The sequence below is a fragment of the Atractosteus spatula genome, chromosome 12, assembly GCF_055471065.1.
Source record: "Atractosteus spatula isolate fAtrSpa1 chromosome 12, fAtrSpa1.hap1, whole genome shotgun sequence".
NCBI lineage: Eukaryota > Metazoa > Chordata > Actinopteri > Semionotiformes > Lepisosteidae > Atractosteus > Atractosteus spatula.
In genome coordinates, this window is record NC_142717.1 from 43,227,454 (window position 1) to 43,252,673 (window position 25,220).

Consider the following 25,220-nt stretch of genomic DNA (forward strand, 5'->3'; position numbering starts at 1 on the left):
ATGTGTTCCTAAAGTCTTGTACTCACCTGTCATTAAGAGGAAGCTGGAAGATTTGTTTTGACCTAGATTAGGGAAATGCTATCTTTTCCTTGTGATTTTACAAATCTTCCTGCCTCCATTGAGCTAGTCCCAAAATGTTTGCATCCCCCAATGTATAGCTTCACAATTGCAACAGGAGTCTTGTGTCAGTGCTGGCATAAGTTTATTTTCCCAATATTAAAGCGTCACAAAATGAAATACCTTGCTACACACCTTAAATTAAATAAAATATAATTCTCTTTTACATCCCTCTCTAAACGCGTCTAAAGTGGAGGAGCTCTCAACTATGTACAGTACAGAAAGACTTATTTCAGGTTGAGAATCAAGGTCATAATGTCTGCAGAAGGCTTTAGACTCGGAAAATGATGGAGATATATCTTTCACAATGGCAATTAGGAATGATAGGGAAACATACTGTATAACACCCCTTGAGCAATACAAGATGTAACAGCATGCTGATATGCAGCAGAAATTAAATTTCTGAGGAATGGAAGGCTTAGAAACATTTAGAATGGTTTCTCTCTCTGTATATTAGAAACAGGAAACAATGTGGCTCCACTTAAAGTCTTTATGCTGTAAACATGTACTAGTGTCATTTGCGTAATCCCTATGGATAAAATGAACACCATCTACATTCTGATCACACATCTCCTGAGCTGTTTTGAAAGACAATGAGTTAAGGAAAGAACAGTGTTAAACCGTCAGTTTTGTATTAAAGCACAGATTCATCAATATGCATCGCTTCCTTGTGCATAATGTATTACTTGGAGTCCATGAATACATTAAGAATTAATTTTAAATAACCGTCTTGTGTCTAATTATTTTGCAGCGTTATTTAAATTAAAGGCAAATTAAAGTAAAAAAAAAATGTGTTGCCATGTTGCAGATGGAAGCAGTTCATTTAAAGTCGGCAAAAGTACAATAATTATTATTGACAATTTCACACTTTTTTTTGCTAACTTTGAGTTTTATTTGGGCATGTGACACCTCCACGTTAGGAAAGCAGCTACTGTATGTCTACTAAATCATCTGATTGACAAAGGAACTTATATTTGCACCTATTTATACAGCTGAGTACAAAGAGACCAAGGATGTCCAGCACAAACGTATTTTAGGCATAAGTACTGCTGTTGTACTGTTCTGGTACTGTATAAAACCTGATATAAAAGCAAAAAGGGTGTAACTGAGTGCAGAATGACGTATTTATTTTCATTCTGAAGGTAGAATGTCTTCGGTGAACTACGTGCTCTTAGCCAGAAGGTGGCGCGAATAAACCGATTTTCCCTGAAACCCCAAATAGTGAAACAGGGAGGGCGACTGCTTCTGTCGTACCTTCCTGTAGCGGGGAGAGAAGTACTGATTTAGCGTCAATATGAGAAGAAGGATAGGAGGAATTCTGTTTCATGCATACTTCTTAGAGGGGTAAAATAAACAACGTTCAAATCGGACAACCTAATACACATTTTTTTTTGTATCTGACGATGAAATGACACCCAAAATAAAAAGGGAAGCAAAGTGAGAGATGCATGTTTCATGCCGGTACTATTTCCTTGACGCAGCGATGTCATTAGATAACTTAGGTAAATGTCATTGTTGAGGCTGGCAACAGTATGAAGCGGTACTTCCGAAACTTTGAAGACAGGCACGAAAACGTGTGACACTGTCTTCGGCCTCTTCAGTCGGATTGGGCATTCATCGTCATCCGTGAAGTTTCTGATTGTCTTCCTTTGACATCATTTTCCCCCCCCCCGGTAGGTAGTGTGAAGTCTGCGCGATTTTTGAACGTTAATTATTTTATTTTTTGTAATAATTGCATCGCCTTCTGACGGGATTTGATCAGACTTATAACGTTATATTTTTTATATTTTAGAGGAAGAACATGTCGAATGCTGCCCACGTCTCTAAAGTGAGGTGCCTGTACAAGAGGATACTGTTGCTGCACAGGTTTCTGCCCTTAGACCTGAAGGCTCTGGGAGATCAGTACGTCAAAGACGAATTCAAAAGGCACAAAACCGCCTCGCCAGAGGGTGTCAAATGTTTTATGGAGGAATGGGAGGCAAGTAAAAATTTGATTTTCTTCAAGATGTGTATCAGAATGCGTTTTGTTTTACATTGTTTTCTTAATTTCTCTGTAACCTGATGGAAACTGAGACTCGTAGTTCATGCCTTGTGAATGTTTCACGACGGTGTAATTTTGGTCACAGGAGACGGGGTCTGCCAGAAGTCCAAGTCAAAACATTAGAAGAGATGTAGATGATTTAAAGACTCTAAACGTTACACTAGAGCTTCATGCTTGTGTCGTCTAGGGCTTTTACCCTAGAGATGCCCTTAGTCCAGTATAGTTCAAGTTCTGCATTAACTGACGTGAAGCATGCTAGTGTTTACATTGTATTCATACTGCACTCAAAAATAACATAACATGAATCAGAAAATCAGTGCATCGTTAATTCATCAGGCTTTCAGTTTGTTTCAAATTTAATGAAATATTTAAAATTGACAGCGAGTCAGCAGTTTAAATTTTAACGTGGTCCGTGACCAAGTACTTTATAAAGTATAAAGTATAAATAATCCAACAAACCACATTCATTTTTTAGAATCTAAGAGCAGTTGCAAAATAAATAGCGGGCCATTGGGCTCATTAAAATCATTTAGTGTTGGCTGCTAATTGAACAGACAAGCTCTTACAGCCATTTCCTGTTGAAGCCCGGGTATCAAGTGGTCAACTCTCTCCATGGTTCTGATCGTGGTCCAGTTGTTTTTTGTATATATTTGTTACTACTGGGTCATTTTCTTTGCAGATGTGTCAGCGTTCATTTTCCTGCTGATGACAACCCAGATTTCTGTTTTCATTTGGTAAAGTGGTTTTTCTGTCTTGTCGTGCTGCTTAGATTATGTTAGAAAACAGATACAAGAGGATGTTTTTATCTGAACTCTGCTAACACTGAAGTTATGCTGATTGGCTCTCATCATCTCTGCAACCTTAATTTGACTCCTTGGCTCAGGAGTATTGGTGAAATCTGGCATTTGACACTCTCGCTCACAGTCTTTTTTATCATTGTAAAATTACATTAATCTGTTCAAGTCGGTCATGCAGAGAAGCTGATTCATTCCTTTGCTTTTTTGCCAGGCTTGCTTTTTGTAATGTCTTATTTGCTTTTCTCCTTCAAACATGTACATAACAAGCATGTTCAGAAATGAGGTACTTGCAACATAACTAAAACTGAAATGCATGAATAATAGATTTGTTTCAGTTTGCTTGCACAGGCCCATAGATGGCTGGATATACAGTGAAGCTAGGGCAGCTCCCACTGAGAAACAGATGTGGTAGACGAGGAAACCTGCTTGCCTATCAGGGAAGTAATGAAGATTAGATACGTCACAGTTGTGGCTAGGATTAATCTTGTGATGGAGAAGAGCAGATACGAGTTCACTGCTGGGTTAAAGGAAAATGCAAATGTAGTATAAGTTTCTCCCTTCTGTTATTTTCATAAACAGTCATTTTAAAGTAAAATTTGTATTCTCTTGCTAGATGACTGCACCTTAAATATCTGGATGTCTACAGCATATCATGAAAATGTTAAATATGAAGCTACAGTATACATCTGGAATGAGTCAAGCTTGTGTCTTGGAAAGTCGCTATGAGCTACATTTTACGTAGATGTTGTTAATGTCGTCATCTGTAAATAATGAAGGAGTTACATTTGAGATTCAGGAGCCCCAAGACCCCCTATAAGAACATCACCCAAAGTTTATTTGATTTACACGTTGATGTGTTTTCCAAGACAAACGGTGCTGTCAGAACTGATTTTCAATGAAGAAGCTATTTCTGACAGTCGCCACATGGTGGCAACATATACTCATAATCCTGTTGTCGTCATCCTTGAAACGTGACTAAAATTGATTAAAAATCACTCAATTTTACGCTCTCAGTCTCTCTCCTTGTCTTTCCAGTGCTTGTTTCTATTAAACACATTTGATGTCATTCACATTGCAAACATCCTTCTAATAGACTAAATTGTAAAGATGACAACCAGCAATTTATCCATAAAAGCGGCTACAACTTCTGATGTGCCTGTCCCAGGATCTTCTTCCCTATGGAAACTGACGCTGTAATCAGTTCATCATTCATGACACCTGGTGGTGTGACTGTGCAAGATACATACAAGTGTGTTAGCTCAAAGCACTCTACACGGGGTATAGTATCGCTCAGGTGTTTAAAGCTGTTTTGTGCAACATTCTTGTCCGCAAATGTGTGTGGCTCTTCCATCCATTTTCTAACCTCTTAATCTAATTCAGCGTCACACAGGAGCCAGAGCCTACCCTAGAAAGCAGCAGGTGCCAGGCAGGGTACACCCTGGATGGGATTCCAGTCCATCACAGAGCAGACACACACTCACACACTCACACACTCACACACAGCTTGGCCCATTTCCCCAGAACCAGTTAACCTACCCGTATGCTTTTGGGCTGTGGGAGGAAGGCTGAGCACCCTGCCAAAGGCCCTGTGAACGCAGGGAGAACATGTAAACTCCACACGGCTAGCATCGCAGAAATTGAACCCAGGGCCCCAGTGCTGCGAGGCAGCAGTACTGACCACAGCGCCACCCCTGTGTGTAGTTCAGTAAAACTGCAATGGAGTTGATCATTCCACTCGCTGTAAAGCACCAATTCCGTTTAAGCGTCCTGGTACAAAGCTTTGACTCTTCTCCCAATTTCAGGATCATTACTAATTCTGAACTTGATCAAATGTGAGATGGGATTGACCTCTGAGTCTCAATCCAGTTTGGAACTGACCCCAGCTGTACCAGTGGGCATTGGGTAACCTCAGACTGCTGAGGTGGTAAAATAGGTCAATAACATTGGACTGAGCCAGTTATGGTTATTAGCTTACCAGAAAGTTAGCGTAAGCCATCCTGAGCTCAGTTTCATCAGAAAGAAGAGGAGCCTTGGTTCAGAAGGACCAGAAATGGGAACCCCATACTTTAAAGCCACACCTAGCACTAACCCTGTGGCCCCAGCGTGTGCTGACTTTCCAATCACAGCCCTTATTTTGTTAATTTGTACTCAAACGCGCAGCTTTTTGACATTACTAGTGTCCAGCAGAGGTCGCTCTTGAGCTTCTAGACCTGAGCGATGAAGGGGATTGTCTCAGAGAAGATGCCGAGAGAAACTCGGGCCGGAAAAAAAGCTGCCTTGTCTACGATGCTGGTATCATGACGCATCATACAGTCGGTTTCTCATGAAAGTTGAGACAGTCTGAGAAATTTTGTATAACATAGGTCCAAGCGAAATGATAGAGGCAGTAGGATATTCATTAAACCCACTATTTACAGCAGTGGTAAAGGCAGTTATAGAGAAACCGCTTTATTAAGAAACCGAATTAAGAAGTTGATGTTTCTTTCGGCTTTTTTCCTGTTCATGGCAAGAGCTTATTGCCGTGATAGTTGTATTACCGTGACGGCGGAAGACAAAACCGTCAAAACGGGCCCTTTTCATTATCTGCATATGCTGCAAGTGATTCAGGGGGAAAACAAAATTCTGGTAATAAGTGTTAACTGCTCGGAAAATACCACGTACTCAGCGGATGGTGGTAACGGAAATAAAAACAGTAGAAACGGTCAGTGGTATTTTGTATATATTTATACGCACTAACCTTCTGCTGAGATTTTTACTTGCAGAATGAACACTGCATACAGTACAATTGATTTTGTTTTAATTTAAAAAAATCCAGATTCATTGGATCTTTACAGTGAAAACAACTTTGTTCCAGTTTTTTCCCCCCACAGCCATGAGCACAGCACAGGCTGAACATGTTGCATGGAAGTCTTTCCACAGGGGGATTTTACAGCATGATGAGTAATTGGGATTGGGAGACATGGAAGTCTTTCCGGGGGATTTTACAGCGTGATGAGTAATTGGGATTGGGAGACATGGAAGTCTTTCCGGGGGATTTTACAGCGTGATGAGTAATTGGGATTGGGAGACATGGTGGTGCAGTGGTTAGCGTTGCTGTCTCGCAGTGCTGGGACCCTGGGTTCAGTTCCTTGGCGGCCTTCTGGTTTTTATGTTCTTCCCATCTACTTGTGGGGTTCCTCTGGGTTTCCTCAGCCGACAGCCATGCCGGTAGGTTAATTGGCTTCCAGGAAAACTGGTGTGAGTGTGTCTGTGTCTGTGTGTGCTCTATGATGGACTGGCATCCTGTCCGGGGTGTATCCTGCCTTGTGCCTGTGGCCTGCTGGGACAGACTCTGGCTCCCCCATGACCCTGCCTTGGATGAAGCCGTTAGAAAACAGATGGATGAGAATCAGGACGGAGTCTCTTTGAGTCAGAGGACTCTGAGGGTACCCAAAAGGCGTTAAACTATGCCGAGGTGCATTTGCTCCCCTGAACAGGAGGTGCCTCTTTACACAGAGGGGTGTGGGTGTATGGAACAAGCCATGTTGTTGAAGCGGATACCCTGGATTCTTTCAAGAAACAGCTGGATATGATCTTTGGATCAATAGCTACTAACTGCCAAACAGGCTACAGAGGGACAAACAGGTCCTCTTATTTTCAGCTGTTCTTATTATTGATGTCTAGATCCTTGTGAAGTTTTCATGTTACTTTACATGCATTGTTTGGTGCTTCCATCCAGTTTAAGGCTAGCACAATCTGCTTTTACACCCCTGAGCTCTGTTAAATCATAAAGATCACAAATGAGAGGAGGCCAGTTGGACCATCTAAGTCAGTTGCTTGTAGCTTTTAGATCCATTTTAATGAGAATTTCGTGATGCTTTTTCTTGAAGCAGGAAATATTTACACAAGGAGAGAAGAATGGCTGCTTGTGTTCACCTCATTGTTAAACTCTTTTGCTTGATGATATTTGTCATATAGTAGTTTACACTATTATGTCAAAGATATTTTCCAACACTGCACATTAAGACTGCACAGGAAAAATAAAACACTAAAACAGGTCAACCAATTGGATAAATACATAGGACTTGCTTTCTCAAAGGGGAGTTAAGCCTTAAGATGGAACATTCTCTTAATGTTATGCATCAGCTGTAAATTGAGTTAAAATGGCTCATTGGAGTTTTTTTCTTACACTTTGACAGTCACCAAAGAGGAAAAAAAATGCATCTTTTGGAGGCAAAGTGCCTTTCCTTTTCTTACTGGCATTCTCTTGGGTGCAGTTGTGAATCCATTTTCATTATGGTGGGGAAAATGTACAGCCAAGAATAAATGAGAACGGCTTCAGAGAGCAATTAGGAAAGTGGTATTGCTGTGGAATCTGTCGCTTCACAGAAATCAAGACTCTGCCGGTGTTTTTCTTGCCTTACTCAAGCCACACATGTGTTATCTGGCTTTACACTGACAATGTAATTGACAGCATCTTTTCTTCGCACTTCAAAAAGCCTTCGCTTGAAAGAAGCGAAATATCAGTGATTCAAGGACTAAAAGGCTGATCATCAGGAGCGCATTGCGTGTTGTTTGCAGTGTGTTAGATTTTATGTGATTCGGTATTAGGAGCTAAGGATCATTTTATTTCAACCGATTTAACAAATGTCAAAATAGATCATTTTTAAAATTTGCACTTGCCTATCATCACACTGTATGAAATGATCAATATGTATCATCACTTAAGAACTGAATGCAGAAAATGTGCAAATAAGCTACGTACTGTATAGTGGGTGCAGGCGGTATCCGTATTTCAGTTATGAGTTTTCTGATTTTCATTCCATCTCAGATTCCATCTTAATTGGACTAATTAAGTGGATCTGATGTTAAATCTGTTGACATTTTCCAGGTCCTAATCAGATGCCAATTGAAAGGTACAACTAAATCATGCAGGAGGATTAGAAAGTCCAGGACTGGAGTTGTTTCTCCTGACATCCATATTCTCTCACCCTTGGACGGATCAGATGTGATGGGTGAAAAACCTAGAATTACAGCACTCCTCCTCTATTATATGTAAAAAATGGGGCATGTAATACAATTAAACAGTTACACTTGTTTTGTTTGTCTTTCAGGCTGTGGGTTATGAGAGATTGTTCAGTTGCAGAAGGACTGCGATAACTAGAAATAGGAAGCTTTGCTAATGAAGCTTCTTTGAAATCTTCAAAGCTTCCTTAATTCTCTGGTTCACTGCTTCCACAGTTTTTTTATGAAGTGCATTCTTTTTGTAGCTGTAAACATAGACTTTATGGAAAAGGAGATGAAGTGAAATAAAAAATAAGGCATGGAGGAAGATGCTAAATTTCTTCAGCCACGAAGGAACCATTTAGTACAGGTGCTCTTGACGAATGGGTTGAATTTGGCATCTTCATGTGCGAATACTCCAGATCGAGACAAAGTAATTGTGTTTTGCTACCTGCAGTATGGTCTACAAAGGGAACTAAGATGAAGACAAATCGAATTGTTTTTACCCTTGAGAGAATCCAGATGTAAATATTCTAAACAGCAGTCATGACAGTTAAATCATGCTTAATAATGTAGTTTTTCAAAGCATATGGATACGATAGTCAAAAGAGTTTACTGGGTTAATTGCTGAAACGTTAGATGCCGGATCTTTCTTGTGTGAATTTTGAGAATACATCAGTTCTTGAGTAGTCTTTACCTCATTTCATCTGACCTTGCTACTTTTATTATGTCTCATATAGTACTTAATGGAGGTTAATGTGATAGGGCCCGTTAAACACCCAGCTGGACATGAAGAAGTACATTTGGAAAACCGAAACGAGAGGATCTAACTTGCTCCTAATGAACAGCACACTGCTCTTTTTAAAAAAGGCTATGGGCTTTAGAATCAGTATGTAAATTATGATGGACAGAGCACCGCAAACTCTTTGCAACTAAGAGAGATCATTCTGTTATATACTTATTTCAGTCCTATTAAGCTTATTACATTTCAGCTTTTCTACAGTAGGAAACAAGCATGCCATTTTTAAAGAACCGGAAGATATCTTGAAATGAAGTGTGGTATTATTTTCGTGCTCTTCAGAGCCTAAACAAGAAGACTACAGGGGCAGCATGGTGACGCAGTCGTTAGCTGGGGTCCTGGGTTCAGCTCCTGGGCGGCTGTGTGCATGGAGCTGACATCCCGGATCTGTATCCTGCCCTGCGCCCATTGCTTGCCGATACAGGCTCCGGCTCCCCCATGCCCCTGGATCAGATGAAGTGGACAGAACATGGATGGATGAGGAATTGGGCAGGAGCCAGTCTGAGTCAGAGGAAAGCGTACAGCAGTTAGAAAGTGGATGGATGGAAAGAAGGATGGATAAGATTGCTTGCCAGAAGGTAATCATCCACATGAAGATGTCCCTCTGGGCTCACGAGGTTTAGGCTGCAGTATGAACACAAGCATTAAAAAACTGTGGACTTCTGTAATTAAAAAAGGATCTTGATCCTTATCCAAAGGCTGTCCCCCTAGTTCTGCACAGAGGAGAATCAATGGGGATTTGAAGGTGTTTGAGCAGTCAGGATAGTGGTCAGTATTTGTGTGCAAGTGTACAAGTTCCCCTGATCTAGAGCAGCGTTTCCCATTCCGGTCTTGGACTCCTGTGTCTCCTGATTCACCTCACCTTTAGAATAACTGTTTCAATGACTTGGTTGAATCTCGAAATCGCCAACAATGCAGAAAGCAGTCAACAATGTATAATTGGTTAGATTAAGGGGTCAATAACTTAATCTAAGATCTCAGTTTGAAGAAAAATTATAAGACACAGGAGTACTCCAGATCAGGACTAGAAAGCACTGATCTGGCCACGAGGATCTCATTTACTTTATCGTAAATATTGCAGTTCAATTCCAAATAACAATGACTGAAACACCTGCCAAAATGGCTCCTTCATTTTCCTTGTTGCGAGTCAGAATTTCGTAGTGACAGATGAGTGTCTGTAACAATGAAAAAGTAAATATTCCAGTGGTGAGATTCTTATAATACCACAAACAAGAAATAGAATATATGACCAAATCTGAGAATGTTTCATGAAATAAAATGATGTTTTTCCTTGTCTGCACTTATGAATTCAGCAATGTGCCATTATTGAACTAGTTGACTTTTATTTTTTGTTATTGCTATATTTTTTGATCAAGGTCGTATGCAGCAAATATATTTTCTCTTACCAAAGGGCATGTCTTCTTGTGTACAACAGTGCATCTTCCATTTGCACCAAATTGATCTGGCCTGTACGCACATGGTTTGAACCATGACTTTGGTGATAGTATTAAACTGCATGAATTAAAGTGGCAGGAAGGTGCATTTTCTTTTTGCACTCTTTAGTGTGTCTGTGAAAGGCCAGTGTCAGGGGATATCAGCGTGAATGACTACGTCATTAAACAAAACAGCAACAACTTTCCTTGGTTTCTCACTTTGATCTCTTTCACCCTCTCATAACATTTCTCTGTGTTCCTTCATTCAGCTGATCTCCTAGGCTGTACACGATTAGCATTAGCACATTAAAAGTGCCATGGCTTTCTCCTTTCATCAGTTTCCTGACCTGCTTCTGTAATTTATTATCCATTTTTCATTAGAACAGCCCAGTGTAGCAGTTATTTCAAAGACTCTCAGATGATCTATCTTTTAAGAGCTCTGTGCAAAGATGAACACATTTAAAAGAGATCAGATCATGACTTGGATTCGGTCTGTAAAGGAAAAACTGCCAGCAGAACCCAAAATTGTATATGAAACATAACCATATCGTTCGGAGGTAAAAAAGTAGTACCTCTTTCTAAAATTGTTTTTTTTCTTAGAAATACAAAAGTCTGTTATAAACTTGTCCAAGCTGTTTTGCATTTCAGCCCATAGAAAGATGAGAACTATCCTATATGCACTGCGTTCAGAACTGCACTGGTAGCTTCAAGTTCAACTTTAATGAATCTGGCATGACTTCCTTGGCAAGAATGCTCTTATTTCTTCCTTGTGTGCATGTTGGAATAGCAGCCTTTTTAGTTTCTTGAGATTTCTTGCATGCTACAATTTGCGTTTCAAAAAGGCTTACAATGTGAGACAAATTTAACTATTGAAAAAGAGTGCTTTTGATATATACTTATCTCCAGTACTTGTAAAAGCATTCATCTCCTTCTGGTGATGTCTCATTCATTGAATTACAGATTATGTCTTCACATTTTTAATATTAATAAACTTCACATTCTTTCACCCATAAAAATGTTCAGTTTGAGCATTCGAGTTTTGAAAAATACTGGTTTTAAAATTTTTTGTAGTTCACCACAATGAAACATCATCTGTAGGAGGTGAATACTTTTACAAGGAACTGTATACAGTATGTTTTTCTAGCTCTGTACTGAAAAAACCATGTTGAACTAGGAATAGCTGAACACTGAGAATCCTATAGCTCTTCAGGGTTCTTCTATAAGAGTTTAGGAAATGGTTGGGAGTTTTTTTCACCAAACCAGTGGTAGGAAAATGGAATGAGGTTTCTTAAGGGGCAAGAAATGTTCCTCGTTTCTTTGACGTAACTGGAAAAAAATAACAAGAAGTTCATGAAAGATGTCATAATTTGAAGAGTTTAGATTTCAAAGCTATCCCAATATAAACAGAAACTCATAAAATGTGGTGGCTGAAAAATGTTTGCGGACAATGGAGTTTAGCTCTGTCTGGATTAAAGGTTTAAATGGTTGCTGAGTTTTAGCAATGGTCTGAGCTACTATACATATTAAAGTGAAATTATTCCTTTAGTGACTCCTTGCCTGAGCTTTCAAGATGTATTCAATTGTGTATAACTGGGGAATTTGCATTATGGCTCTATAAAAATGATTATAAATAGTATAGCATTAAAATGACAGCTCCACTGCAGTACTTAATGACTCAAACTATTCCATGGTTGCACAGATTAGGTGGAATATGTGGGGTGTAAAATGTATAGTTTAGCAACTAGTATCTTAGCCTGTGGTTCATCGTGAATTAATGCCCAAGTGCATGTACAGGTACTTCACATTTGCTAACAAACCCAAAAAATACTGATTTTGATATTGGAATGTATTTTTAGGGTGTACAGTTGTTGAGCTGCCCCTGCACACCAACATATAATTACTGTCAGGATTAAGGTAGAGCCCAGTGAATTCATGTATTAAGAAAATAAGAAAACATTGTTTTCAGGTACTTACAAATAGTACGTGTGATGAGAGAATTTGACTTCACTTTTTCTAATGGAGTGAAGGTCTGAGCTCATGTCCTTTTGGATCTGCCATCTTCTTTAAATGGTTGTGACCTCAGATTGTGTGGGTTGTCACTGGGTCCTCCAGGTTTCTCCACCTTGCAAGCCCATGACGGCTACGACCACCGGTATCTCTAAATCATCCCTGTATGTAATTCCTGTGAAGGACTGGTGTCCTGTTCTGGATTTGTGTCAGTACTGCAGTAGGCAAGTATCCTGTGATGGATTGGATCCGAATGAGAAGAGGCCATTTGGTAGCTATTGTTTAATTGGTCTAAAACTCTTATCCATTCAATTTCTTGAAAGGAACCAGGGTGTTGACTTCAACAACATGGCTGGATAGTTTGTTCCATACTCCCACAAAACCTTGGGTGAAGAAGTGTCTCCTATTCTCGTATTGTAATGCACTTCCACAGGCTTTTTAGCTGTGTCCTCTGGTTCGTGTTTCATTGTTCACTGGGAAGGAATCTGCTTGGGGTGACTTTGTGAAAGCCTTTGAGGATTTTGAATACAGCAATATTAACCTGTCTCACCCTCTTCTCTACGCTTCCGAGACCTGACAACCTTTGTCATGAATAAGTTAATTTTCTGCAGGACAGGCTTTGAAAAAAAGTCAAGTGAAGAAAGTACTTTAATTTAGAAGTGCATTTACTGAGCAGCTTTACTGAAGTGCAGCTTCAATCCATCAAACTACTGCAAAGATCTGTTCAACACGATCTTCTGTGGCCAGCCATGGAGCCATTGAAGATAAGTCAAACTCAACATGCGGCCTTCTGATCTCATGTATAATCTCCCCGTGTGCTGCCTGACTTTGCAGAATGGGGAAGTCCATTCAACAGGCTTAAAGGTCCTGCATGGCTTTCTGAGCACTAATAGCAAGGGAATGGCTTGCTGTCTGAGTTACCACAGCTTCCGACTTTACTGAAAGCACAAAGGTAATTCATTTTCTGGGTTGAAATGTCAGTTGGTTTATTAATATGTAAAGATGATAGAGATGAGCTGATAGTTATAATTAGGTGCTGCCTGAAGTGCAGCAGTGAAATAAAACAGAGTTTATAATCTGCAGTTTGCTTGATGCTTCCAAATTCATCTTTTAAAATTCTAACTCAACCACAACATTTAGAGTACAAGTGTGCTAACGGCAACAAACGCAGCATTTACTAACTCAAAGTCTTTTTTGGTTCTTTTTTATTGTATCCATCAAGCATCTGTGATTCCATAGGATGTTATTTATTCTGCAGAAGGTGCAATAGATCACGTTCACTGATTTGCACATGACCTTGACAATATTCCATCCATATAGGCCCAAATCATATTATTTAAATCATAATCTGCCTCTCACTTGTCTATATATACATTTCTATACTGTGACCATTGTGGACATACTTGGTATATAAACTCTTATTTCCTGTTCTGAACATAGTCACAGGGTGCAGTTTATGGTGACATTAGAAACAATTTAACTTCTTTTATGATGTTTAGCAGCGGTGTGAGTAGAAAAACATCATGGAACATGGGCCATGTATTGTTGACAAATAGTGTGCTCAAAACGTATTCCTTTAATCAAAACTAACCCAAACTTGCCTAAAAAAGGACAGGTATTTTCATATTATAGTCACTTCTATAATTCTTTAACATTTAAATATGCAATTTCTCCACAAATTGTCACATGATTAAAATTAGGGTTTGAAATATTCTTTTCACTAAATATGGTTTTATGAAACTAGAAATTATAGAAGGTTTGAAAACTTTAAACATGGCATGTTATTATGCTCTCCACAGAAAGCCCATTGAATTGGCTCCTGTGAGCTGTATAATTTTTGCTGCTAATTCTGTAGGCTGCCTCAAGGTTTGTACCTCATCATTTCAGAATATGAATGTTACGTGACTCATGCCATTTCTTTTATATAACATTCGTTGTTCACTCTCTTCAGACCTTCAAAACAAAAAAAGAAACAGTAGATCTCTATAGGGGTTCATGTTTACAAATTGTTGCAATCAAGTTCCACACTGTTAACGATCTTGCAGGTCTTGATTTTAAGAATCCACACCCAGCAGGGATGCTGCTGTGTTAAATAACTGATTTGTTGTGTTTTTGTGATATAACAGGTCCTTTATTTTGACACAAGCCTATTTTACAAGTGTTTTAAGGTGGAATTGTAAATATAATGGACGATCGCTGTGCTTACCTCAGGTTACAGCATTATAGGCCTATTGTTAATTCCTTCAATTACACTATGTGTGCATGGATTTATTCCTATGTGAAGCACCAAAGCATACAGGAATATAACAAGGTAAATATTGATTATTAAAACAAAAGCAGCCTGCAATGAAAGAATATTTTTCTGATTTCCACTCACAGTTTACTAACACAGGAATAGCTTGATAAATTAGGTGGCATTTTCAGTGCCATGTAACAGAGGTCCTATATATTTAAATTTGACATCTTAACAGCCTTATCTGAAGGGGAATCAGAAGTTCCTAAGTGGCTCCATCAGGAGGTTGGCCTTTTCAGAGCGAAGGTCAAGCCCTGAAGTCTGGACACGGCCAGTTCCAGGCTATGTCATTAGCTGGGTAATGGATGGTCAACATTCAGGAAGCAGCCGTGCACAGCAGGCCGAGTACCAGAGGGCTGGGCACGTTTGAGTCAGTCTGACTTGCTGCCCAAACAGTGTTTTAAATGACTCCCTCCTCCAGTTTGTGTTAACTCAGCTGTGAAGCACTGTGTTACGGCCCTGACTTGCAGGGCTTGTGCTGCGAAAGAGGGTGGATCTCCATGGCAGAGCGCATTCCTGCAGAAAAGGCACGCCACCCTTGCCACCTGTGTGCAGAGGATGAGAGGTCGTAGCACTGAGGAAAAAGTGAATTAACCATTGGTATGTCCACAACTGGGGGGTATACCAAGAAAAATAACTGTGGCAAATTTAAATAGAAAAGTAGAAGATTTGGATGCTGGGTTACTCTTTTTGAGAAACAACCTGGGATTTTTAATGACCAGAGAGAGTCAGGACCTCTCTTACATCTCCTCCAAAGGATGGCGCCTTTTTTACAGTATAGTGTCCCTGTCACTATACTGGGGCATTGGGACCCACACAGACCGCAGGGAGAGCGCCCTCTACTGGCCTCACTAACACCTCTTCCAGCAGCAACCTTAGTTTTTCCCAGGAGTCTCCCATCCAGGTACTGACCAGGCTCACACCTGCGGAGTTTCAGTGGGCTGCCAGCTGTGAGTTGCAGGGTGATGTGGCTTCTGGCAGACCAGAGTACACACGGTTGTATAACAAAGAATAGATTTACTGAATAAATCCATTATATACTGTGATACCTTTTTCGTTAAGTGGATAAAATCTTAGTAAATTCTATTGGAAATTAACAAGGCATACTTTAAATTTTTATCTTAATTTAAAATTTAAATGCTATTTTTGCTTTTTGCCCAGAAGCATTTTGCAAAGTATTTTTCTTTCCTAGCAAAATCCCAAAATTGAAATCTCACAAAAATGCTGCTGAAAATGTCAGGCCCCAGCCATGATGCCTATTATCTGTGAAGAGACAGGAAAATCATCTGCTGCTGACTTTAGCAGGATCACCCTATTGCTTTATAATACAGTATGCTCTGGTTTTAGTTCTTGACAGTATTTAATGAATTTCAAAAATTTGCTACACAGCCAAATATCTCATATGGAATTTTAGATTGCAGTTATAAATGGTAGTCCTTTCTTTGCTTTATTTTCCATTACCCATAACATAAATATATAATAACGTTTATAATGGTTTTATATCAATTCCTATCCCACAACTCACAATTCGAGATGAGGTTGGGCAGCACTTAACGAGGTGATGAAAGCCATCATCCAAAAGTAGAACAACAATGTAGCAGGAGGTGATGGAATTCCTGCTGAAGTTTCCAAGCACAGTGTGCAAGAGCTAACGCTGAAGATCCATACTCTCATTGGAGTGATGATGGCTGGGATATTGAGCCTGTCCTAATGTTGAATGTCTTTTTTCTTGATGCAGGCTTATAAGGACACATTACAGACTCAGGTAATGGGGGCTGCAACTCAAACAACAAGAATTACAACTGTCGGGGCTGAACTTACAGAAGAGAAACTTCGCCATTTTCAGGAGGAACAGGTCGTCCAACTGTATGAACTAATGCAGGAAGCAACAAAACCCAACCAGCAGTTCAGCATTCAAGATGATAGCCCTAACAAGTAGAGGCTGAGACGCACACTTGAGATGCTGTGTTTCTTATAGAGCAGAATGTGTCATTTGAGACCAGGATAAAGGTTTCCTGCTTTGAAATGTCTTTAAGTGGGGGCACTTTTGTACATTTTCTGCTTAATTGTTACCATTAAAATGTGGAATTAAATTGAAGTACTCTGAAAGGCTGTTGAAACAATTCTTCAAAATTATTTTTCTTATTCGTTTCTGGGGACAGGGAGCTCTTCTTGTTTGAAGAAGGAAGTGAATGAATGGAAGCTAATATATGTAATAATTTACATTTATTAGCTCAAATTACCAGTGTCTTCCACAGGGTTACACCACTGTTCCTCAGCATGTCAAGATAGGAGGCATCTCCAGGTGTTTGTGCCACTTTTGTCAGCAACAACCTGCTCACTCTTACTGACATATGATGCCATCAGAAACTTCCAAGAACTTTCCTTGGTCATTAGAAATAGCTACATTGATGGGTTCATAGAAAGTTTTAAAAATAAAATAAAGGCTGCAATTTTAATATGAGTACCTCTTAGCAGGAAAAAATATCTACCCTTGTTATTGGAAGGATGATTGCATTTACTTCTTTTAACAAAAACACAGACATTGAGATTCAGTTTTAAAAAGAGGTGTCCCACGAAGTACCTGAGGACACTAATTAAGGAGTGGGAGCCAGAAATGATTTAATTGTTATTAGGGCCTTTGTCTTCTAGTTGGTATGTTCAGAGGCTTGTTGGTTGACCCAATTCTTAATATTTTAAGGAAAACATGTATACAAAACTGTGCTTCATTTGGCTGAGTGGGGACTTTTAGAAATATATTGAAATGTTTTGTTTTTCATTATTTCCTGAAACACACGTAACAGCTATTGTTTCTATTACAACATGAACAGAAACTAATTGCAAGGCTCAAGCTGCTCAGTACTGTATGGTATATAGAATTATGAGTAAGATCTGCATCAGTCACTCTACAGATACACAAAAAATGAATGTGACAGGATCGATATCCTTCTAGACATGAGAAGGTCATGTCATCTGAGCAGCGCTGACAATGAAAGGAAAAATCTGACACCACAGGGATTAACCATTGAGCAAAATGGTCATATCAGGACAACTTAAAAAGAAAACGCTGATAAAAGGCTGTATTTAGAAACATTTTATTGTAGTTTTGCAGTAGGAAGGGTTTGAAAAATCAAAGTGTTAAGATGAAGTTGAAATCTTTATGAAGCATGGACAGAAGTCATGAAGACAGTTTGCTTTTTTAATTTAATTTTAAAATTATGGTGTATTAATCAAATATAGCCCATGTATTGAATTTGTGGTAAAATAAGGGTATTATCCTGTACATACACTGAATCAAAAGCATGCTTACGCCAATAATCTCAGCATTACCTGAAACATCTTCTGTATTTATGCCAGATAATTTCCAATTTTTTCATGTTATAAAATGTTAAACTTTTTTAAAAGAATATCAGGAATTCTGAGTACCAGTATGTTTATCACGAGCTACCCTGAGTATCTAAAACTAACAGTAAAAAGACACTTAACAGCACCAATGATTGTGAAGTGTTTTCCAACAAAAGGTTACTGTGTAAGTGTTATTTCTCATGTAGAGCAGGATGTGAAATATTTTAGAATCTACACCAGCTATGGCACCAAGACAGACTGCTTTCCTGTATTACACAAAGTAATTTGTTCTAATCTCTTAGAGCATATCTACAGTAGATATAAATATCATTTTAATTCTTCATCAATCCATCCTTGGATGAAGGCTTCTCCAGCATATAGTCACAGTTCCTTCCATTTATCTACATGATATGCACTGTATCATCCCAAAGGGTCTCAAGGTGTTTTTTTATATATAGCAGAGATCAGGACTTACCTGGGTGATGCACAGCAACCATTCTGCTTTAGGTAGCCCAGATTTTGCATACCCACAGTGGAATTCAGCCAGGACACCAGAGGCCACACCCTACTCTTACAGTGCAGAGGGATCTTTTAGTGACCAAGTTGTTACGATCTTGGTTTAACATCTCATCCAATGGATGTCATCTTCTGTAACATAGTGTCTCCAGTAAGATCAATGTCACCTACTGGTACACAGCATCAGCGATATGGCCAGATCAGGCTAAATAGTGTAAATACTGTTTTCATTTGCTCCATTGCACCACTGTCTGCTTAGGCAGTCTTAATCCATCTCCACTTTTTACACTAATGGAGGTTTGGGAGGAACGTTAGATCCTAAACGAGCATACTTCCACTCAGCTACGTATTTAAGTCTTCCTCGTGTATCTATCATCTTCCACCACTCTTGTAGCAGCTCCCTGGCTCATTCCTTACAGTAGAGGCAAGTCACAGTAAATACTCTATATCATTATATATTCATCTCTGTATTGCACTCATTAGGATTTAACCAAACTACTGATGTTCTTATCAGTTGCATTTCCAGTTCAGTATCTTCTTGGCTTTGTGCCAGGATCTTGTACTTGCCAGGTGCTTGTATTATAATCTCTTTGCCCTTACAATGCTAGTCTTCAGCTTATGATCCATCTTCCATTTCATTTATTCATTTTCCATCTCTCCTTGATCTTTCGGTCAGTGGTAGTTTCTGGATTCTTTAAAATGTCTTAATTTCAGTTGTACTCCAAGCAAGCAGGAATAAGCGGTTTCATAGAAAGAACTGTTTTACATCTCAGACAAAGGTTTACAACTGAAAAAATCACAGTACATTAAAAATTGGTACAAATCTGATTACTACCTTGGCAAGAGTTTCAGAACTATGCAATTTCTACAATTTAACACAAAGCTTATGTTTTGCAAGGTACAGACTGATGTGAGATTCTTCTGGAAATTCAATCTTTTTATTTTAATGCATGTCAAAAGTTTTTAAAATGAATTGTGAAAAAAATCTTAAATGTGTAATTTCATGTCTGTTGATTAATGTCAGTTTAGGGCTGAAATATGCTTTTGAAATGCTAATGAAACTCTGCTTCATGACATATTCTAAATAAAATACACACTATAGCATTCTGAGAAATAAATTTCCAAATCACACTGTCATAATGAACAGAGTAATCATGAGCAATACTTTCTTTGACTCTATAAATATTGTATTACCCAGCAACCTGCAGCTGTATGAATTAATGAGGAATATTCAGAAAAACAGACTATAAGCAACAATTCACCTTTAGGAACGAAGGTAACCATCACAGTATGCTGCCTAGAACCTCTCAACTTTTGAGAGCTCTAGAATCACTCCAACAGACTTAAGCAGTGGGATTTACATCTTTTTCAAGTTCTTTTAACTGGTTAATAGAGAATTAGTTACTAAATATGACGTAACTAGACACCAGCATTATCCTGAGCAGCAAAATAAACACATCACTCTATGCATGTATGGTTTATAGAAAATACGGCATATACAGATTTTGTAGGCTTTTAAGTAATTGATCAATCATAATTGTCTGTGATACACTCAAGGGACTTTATTAGTAAGAGAGATGACAAGGCACAGGTGATGAGGTAACTCAACCTGCTGAATGCTGTATGTGTGGGTAGCAAAATATCACTTAGAAATGTACATTGAGAAAATGAACTTGAAGTTTCTGCGTATGATGTATGAAGTAGCGCTACATTAACTCCTATTACATTGAGTCAAATAATAACAAAAACAATTGTTTTGACAAAACGTTGCTCCTAAATATACAGTAGTATTTTTCCTGCCATATAATAGAAATGTAAATTAAAGTAAGACTCAGTAGTGCAGCATTTAAGAACAACAATAACTCCCAAAGACATTATATGAACATACAGTAGTTAAGCTTACAAACAAGAGGAGGCCACTATTCCCATCTAACCTCTTCATGCACCACTATATAGTATTTCTAGTACATACATACTGTATATAGAGACAGAGTGTAAGTATATACTGTATGCAAATACTGTAGCTGTATAACAATTTCACTTTTAAAAGTTCCAAATTTCCCATCCATTGTCAATGCCCTGTCACATGTAGGCCTGGGTGTCCTACATGTCTTTTGGACACACCATTTAACCTAGACAGGAATGTTGGAAAAAACCTGGGGAAATCTTCATGGAGGGCAACAAGCCCAACCCCCCCCCACCACCACCAGCCTCCAAAGAGAAAAGGTCCCATGGTGGAATCGAAACTGGGAAACAAGTGATGTGTGTGATGATGTAGGACTCTCCACCACACCAATCTGCCACTCTGGCTCCAGGTTGTGATATAAATACAGGTAAGACAAGAGCACATTCAGAAAGGTTACAAATGAGAGGAGGCATCTCTCTCAGCCAGTTCCTGAAGGACACCAGGGTCTGTGACTCTTCAGGGTTGACCATGTCAGTGCCTTTGAGGATTTTGAATACTGTTCTTGTGTCAGGCTGCCTTGTACTTTTCACTGCTCAAGACTAAAAAGGTTCAGTTCCTTCAACCTGCATTCCAGGCAGGTTGTTTTCTGTGTTTAAGAAATCTGGAAACAGAAACTATATTTTGTTTGCTAGCCAACAAACAACAAAGCAAAACTACACTTTGTTTGCTCTAAAGAGTGGTTGTCTGAATTGCATGGCATCATGAATTCATAGAATTCTCAAATATGTATAAACTTGGTTCTAAATCCTTTGCATTTCAACAAAAAAGAAAACAGCAGCAATGGACTAATTAGGCATGAGATTGTATTTTAATTCAATTAAAAATTTGAACAGTAATAAACCCCCATTTATGTATTATGCCACAATGAAAGTATACTAGCAAAGCAAAACCCTCTGATGTACTGACCTGCCCTGTGATTCCTCAGCCATGCTGTAGACCTGTCTACCTCCTGTCCCAGTGTATGTCATGAAATGCTTTTTAGCATTTTCAGACAAAGCATTTCTGGGTTTTTAAATTCTTCAGTGCTGCCAGTACCAAGAAAAACTACCAGAACTACCATATGGTCTGGAGCATTAGGCAGGGGCTATGCCACCCTCAGAACCAATCCACAAAACAATTTGTATGTACAAGAGCGTTTGTAACCGGTTTTACTAACTTTTGAGCTTTTTAGTCAGCAGAATGCCATACCAACACTATTCTAGAGAGCAGAAGAGCAACTAATCTAAAGAAATGCAATGTAATCTCTTAAAGTTGGATTGGCCACAATGCCTAGTGTCCTTAAACCAGTTATATAATAGATCAAATTTGGAATTTTACAGCAGTACATCTCCACAACACCTCTCCTCCCTGCACCTGTGATCTGGTGAAATACCTAGAGTTACTGCTTGGGCAGACACTTCTTAAAACGCCTGTGGCTCTTCTAGTACTCTTGAACTGAAAAACTCTTACTCTTACTCCAGGGGACTTTTCAGAAACATTTCAGGTTATTCAACAAAGTATCCCTGTGGTGCTTCTTCAAATGCAATTAAACTCTATGCACAGCAAACCCAAGCACAAGAAAAAGCAGCAGGTAATTTCTCAGGCCCGAGAAGAGGTGAACAAAACATTCACCAGTTTAATTTTTCTGTAATGGCTTTAGCCACTTTCCGTCTCCTGATGATCAGGACAAGTCTGAACACTATTAAAGTGCTGTCTGCGTTCAAAACTTCCTTGCCGCAGACAGACCTTGATAAATGGTACACTATAGCATTTCACTGAATTTAAAAAAACCAAATGCAGCAGCTGGAGAGGAACATTGTGGCCAGTTCTGCCAGCTGTTAGTCTCAAACCTTTTTAAATTACATCTAACGACCAACATGGGGAGTGTGTGATATTGGAGTGTTGTCATCAAGTTTCCAGTCACAGTCTATGTTCTAATATTAATGAAGTTTTCAAGTCTCTTTGGTGATGTGAAATTACTTTTTGGTAATTAACTTCCTTTAACAAATGAGGTCTTCCGTTAAGAAAAATCATTAACTCTTATTTGCCCTTTTATTATAACTTGCTAATGTGTCTCAAGATTGGTCTTTTCAAGACAGCATAGTGAAATATATGTACACATAACAATAGTGCTCTATTGAACCACTTTTTTAATTGTTACCTACCAGCAGGACCTCTGGCAAAGGAAGCAGAATGATTATTATAAATCCTTTTAACAAGCCACTAAAAATATAAGAGAGGGAATGGCCTAGTCATACTGTTATGTATGAAGACAATCTACCATACTTTATTAAGAACCACAAGGTATACAATACACTGATGGCTCCTGCCAATAATAGCAACAATATTGCTTTAAAATGATAAGAAAAGAGACGGGCAATCCAAAACTTTTACTGAGCTTTAGATATAGAAGGATGGATTCTTTCAAAACATAATACATTTATAGAATTTATCAAGGTCTGAATTGACTATGAAGAATGAAGGTTAAGCAAGGCTTTTTCTTGTTGATCTACTTTTAGACTTTCCTGTAACGTCAAAATCAAACACGTTTTTTTTTCTTTTTCCATCCATAGGGATCTTCTGAAACGCAGGTGGGAACTACACGTGACAAAGCCAAACCAAATGGACTAACTGGACATGGGTATATCTATGTCTGAAAAATATACTGTACAAACCTCAGAGAGCACTGGATTTAAAAGCATATGGAGTATTGAAAAGAGAGACTCTAGCTATGTTTTGGAAACCAAAGAGGATTGAGATTCATCTATATCTATGGGGTTTTGAAAGTGGTACTTTTTGCATCTGTGCCCTCTGCTATCAATATGCAAACTCGTGTTGAGTTGTGTGCACTCAATGGGAGTCTATTTCTGTAACAATCTGTATAAGTGACTATTTATAGAACACCAGATAGGAGTACATTATAATATAACCAGGGTCTCTTGCAGGGCTGGGGTCTTTTCCATCAAACAGACCAAAATAAAGGATTGTGTTGGATCCATTCATATTCAACTGTAAAACAAAACCAGAGAGAAAAAAATAATTAGAAACAGCTGAGATCACCTATGAGAGAATGAAACTCGAGCAGGGCTATTCAATCAATCAAAACACTGCTAATTGGTAAAACTATTTAGAATACGAAACACACACTCATTTGGCTTGTTTATTGTACCACATAGACCAGAAACACACTTAAAATCAATTAAACAAACCTCTTGGATATACACGAGATAGAACGCGGTGTCGCATCGGTCTGCAACAGAGGATACACTGCTAAAATAGAAAATTGAGGCGACTTAAAAGCAGTCAATCTACAATACGTTTCATTCAATTTCTATTTCAGTAGAGCACCAGAAGTCCCCGGGGTTATTAAGTTATCTTGAAAGCAGTCCTGAGACACTTTCACATTAACAAAAGAGGGAGCTGGGGGCCGAGGCAGACAACCACACAGCTGTCTTGATCAGTTAGCCTCTTCCTGTCACAGAGCTAGCGCAGTAAGACTGCACAATGCTGCTCGTCTTCCATCTTCATTGTGCTTGCCTTACTGAATGTTCCTGTAATTTTATTGTACTGGCATCTGATCAAATTTATCGTTTCCTTCGTACTTACACTTATTGTAAAAAAAACCTCTGTATACACTGCGAGTTGCCCTAGATCAGAGCACGTGCTATGCAAATAATCACCATCACCACATGATCTCTTCTACTTCATTGTTAACTGACAGCAGGATGGTACTTACAGCTTGGTTCCAAATTAAAAGGAGCCTACATGATGGGCGATTTCCAATATGAAATAAGTGACAAGCTATTTTAAAAAATAAGCAGGTGATTTGTAGGTGACATTTTCATCTCGGATTTTGGATTGATAAATTATGTAATGCATTTCTCCGATTCTAGTCAAGATCTCATCTTCCCTCAAGATCTACCCAGAAGCTGTGAGAGGCATGTACTTTACCCTTTGATTTTACAGTTTTTGCATGGTGCATTGTTATATTATCTGGTCTCACTCTTATTAATCATTGGTGTGTCTAGAATGGTAGGTGAAGATGTGTTCAGTGGATGCTATCTATTATTGGTTTTCTGATGTTGATTTGTATTGTATGAGCTCACCAAACCAGATTCCATGCAACTCATTGTTACGGCAATAAAGTACTGAATTTAAATTAATTTGAAGGAATTAAAGGTTCACAAGAGAACAGAACCAAACAATGACATGCATACGGACTCAAACACTAAAAGAAAAAAAAACAAAGGTTGAAAGAATAAGGGTTTGACCAAAATAAAAAGCATCTGTGCAATTCGTGAAATTCAGTTAGGAAGCCCTTTTTCTTCACTGGCACTGTGACGTATCAGGTAATAACGGATTTAATTAGCACCCTCAGCTAACCGAGTGCACTACAGTACTAGAGGTAAGAACAAGCAAACTGATCTGTTCACATGGTCTTCACAGTAATGAAACTGGCTCCACCTGGATCACATTCAAACACAGCCAGCGTTGTTCCTTGATTCTCCAAAGAATAGAAAAATCATTTCTTTCATTTGATTTGTGTCCTCTAGGCAATGTTTGGAAGCATAAAATACTACAGAGTCAGAACCAAAATGTGAAAAATAAAAGATGAAAAAATGCAACTGACTTTTCAGTTCCTTAAGTTGGATGTCACGTATCAAACCGAGTGAGGAGGCGGCACCAAGCAGCTACTGTGCTCTACAGTGCAATGGAATTCTCAAGCTAATGAAGAACAACTCCTTAAAAATTGATTTTTCATAATAACGATATATAAGGAAACTGAGGAGCATCAAAAATAAACCATGAACACCGAGTCCCCATTGGTCTTTGGCTGGTTTACAGACTCAGAATAGTCACTTCAGTCCTACCTGCTCCTATCAAGAGAGCAGTTATGTTTGCAAACCTGTACTTGTTTATTCAGTCTTTCAGAAAAACAAACCA

At 38.8% G+C, this 25,220-nt stretch overlaps 2 protein-coding genes across 2 annotated transcripts in view; one reads left to right on the plus strand and one right to left on the minus strand.

Annotated features, from left to right (window-relative positions):
• The first annotated feature begins 1,362 nt into the window (after positions 1 to 1,362).
• On the plus strand, positions 1,363 to 16,574 carry sdhaf3 (succinate dehydrogenase complex assembly factor 3). The gene is made up of 3 exons (XM_088929629.1): positions 1,363 to 1,790; positions 1,910 to 2,095; positions 16,209 to 16,574. Exons 2-3 carry the CDS (start codon positions 1,919 to 1,921, stop codon positions 16,407 to 16,409), a joined length of 378 nt encoding a protein of 125 aa, XP_088785755.1. The 5' UTR covers positions 1,363 to 1,790; positions 1,910 to 1,918; the 3' UTR covers positions 16,410 to 16,574.
• Positions 16,575 to 19,870: 3,296 nt separating this feature from the next.
• ngly2 (N-glycanase 2) overlaps positions 19,871 to 25,220 on the minus strand; it is a 66,997-nt gene continuing 61,647 nt past the window's right edge. The window contains exon 12 of the mRNA XM_088929558.1: positions 19,871 to 23,285. Within this exon, the coding sequence (XP_088785684.1) occupies positions 23,166 to 23,285 (120 nt within the window). The 3' untranslated portion in view covers positions 19,871 to 23,165. The remainder of the gene's footprint in view (positions 23,286 to 25,220) is intronic.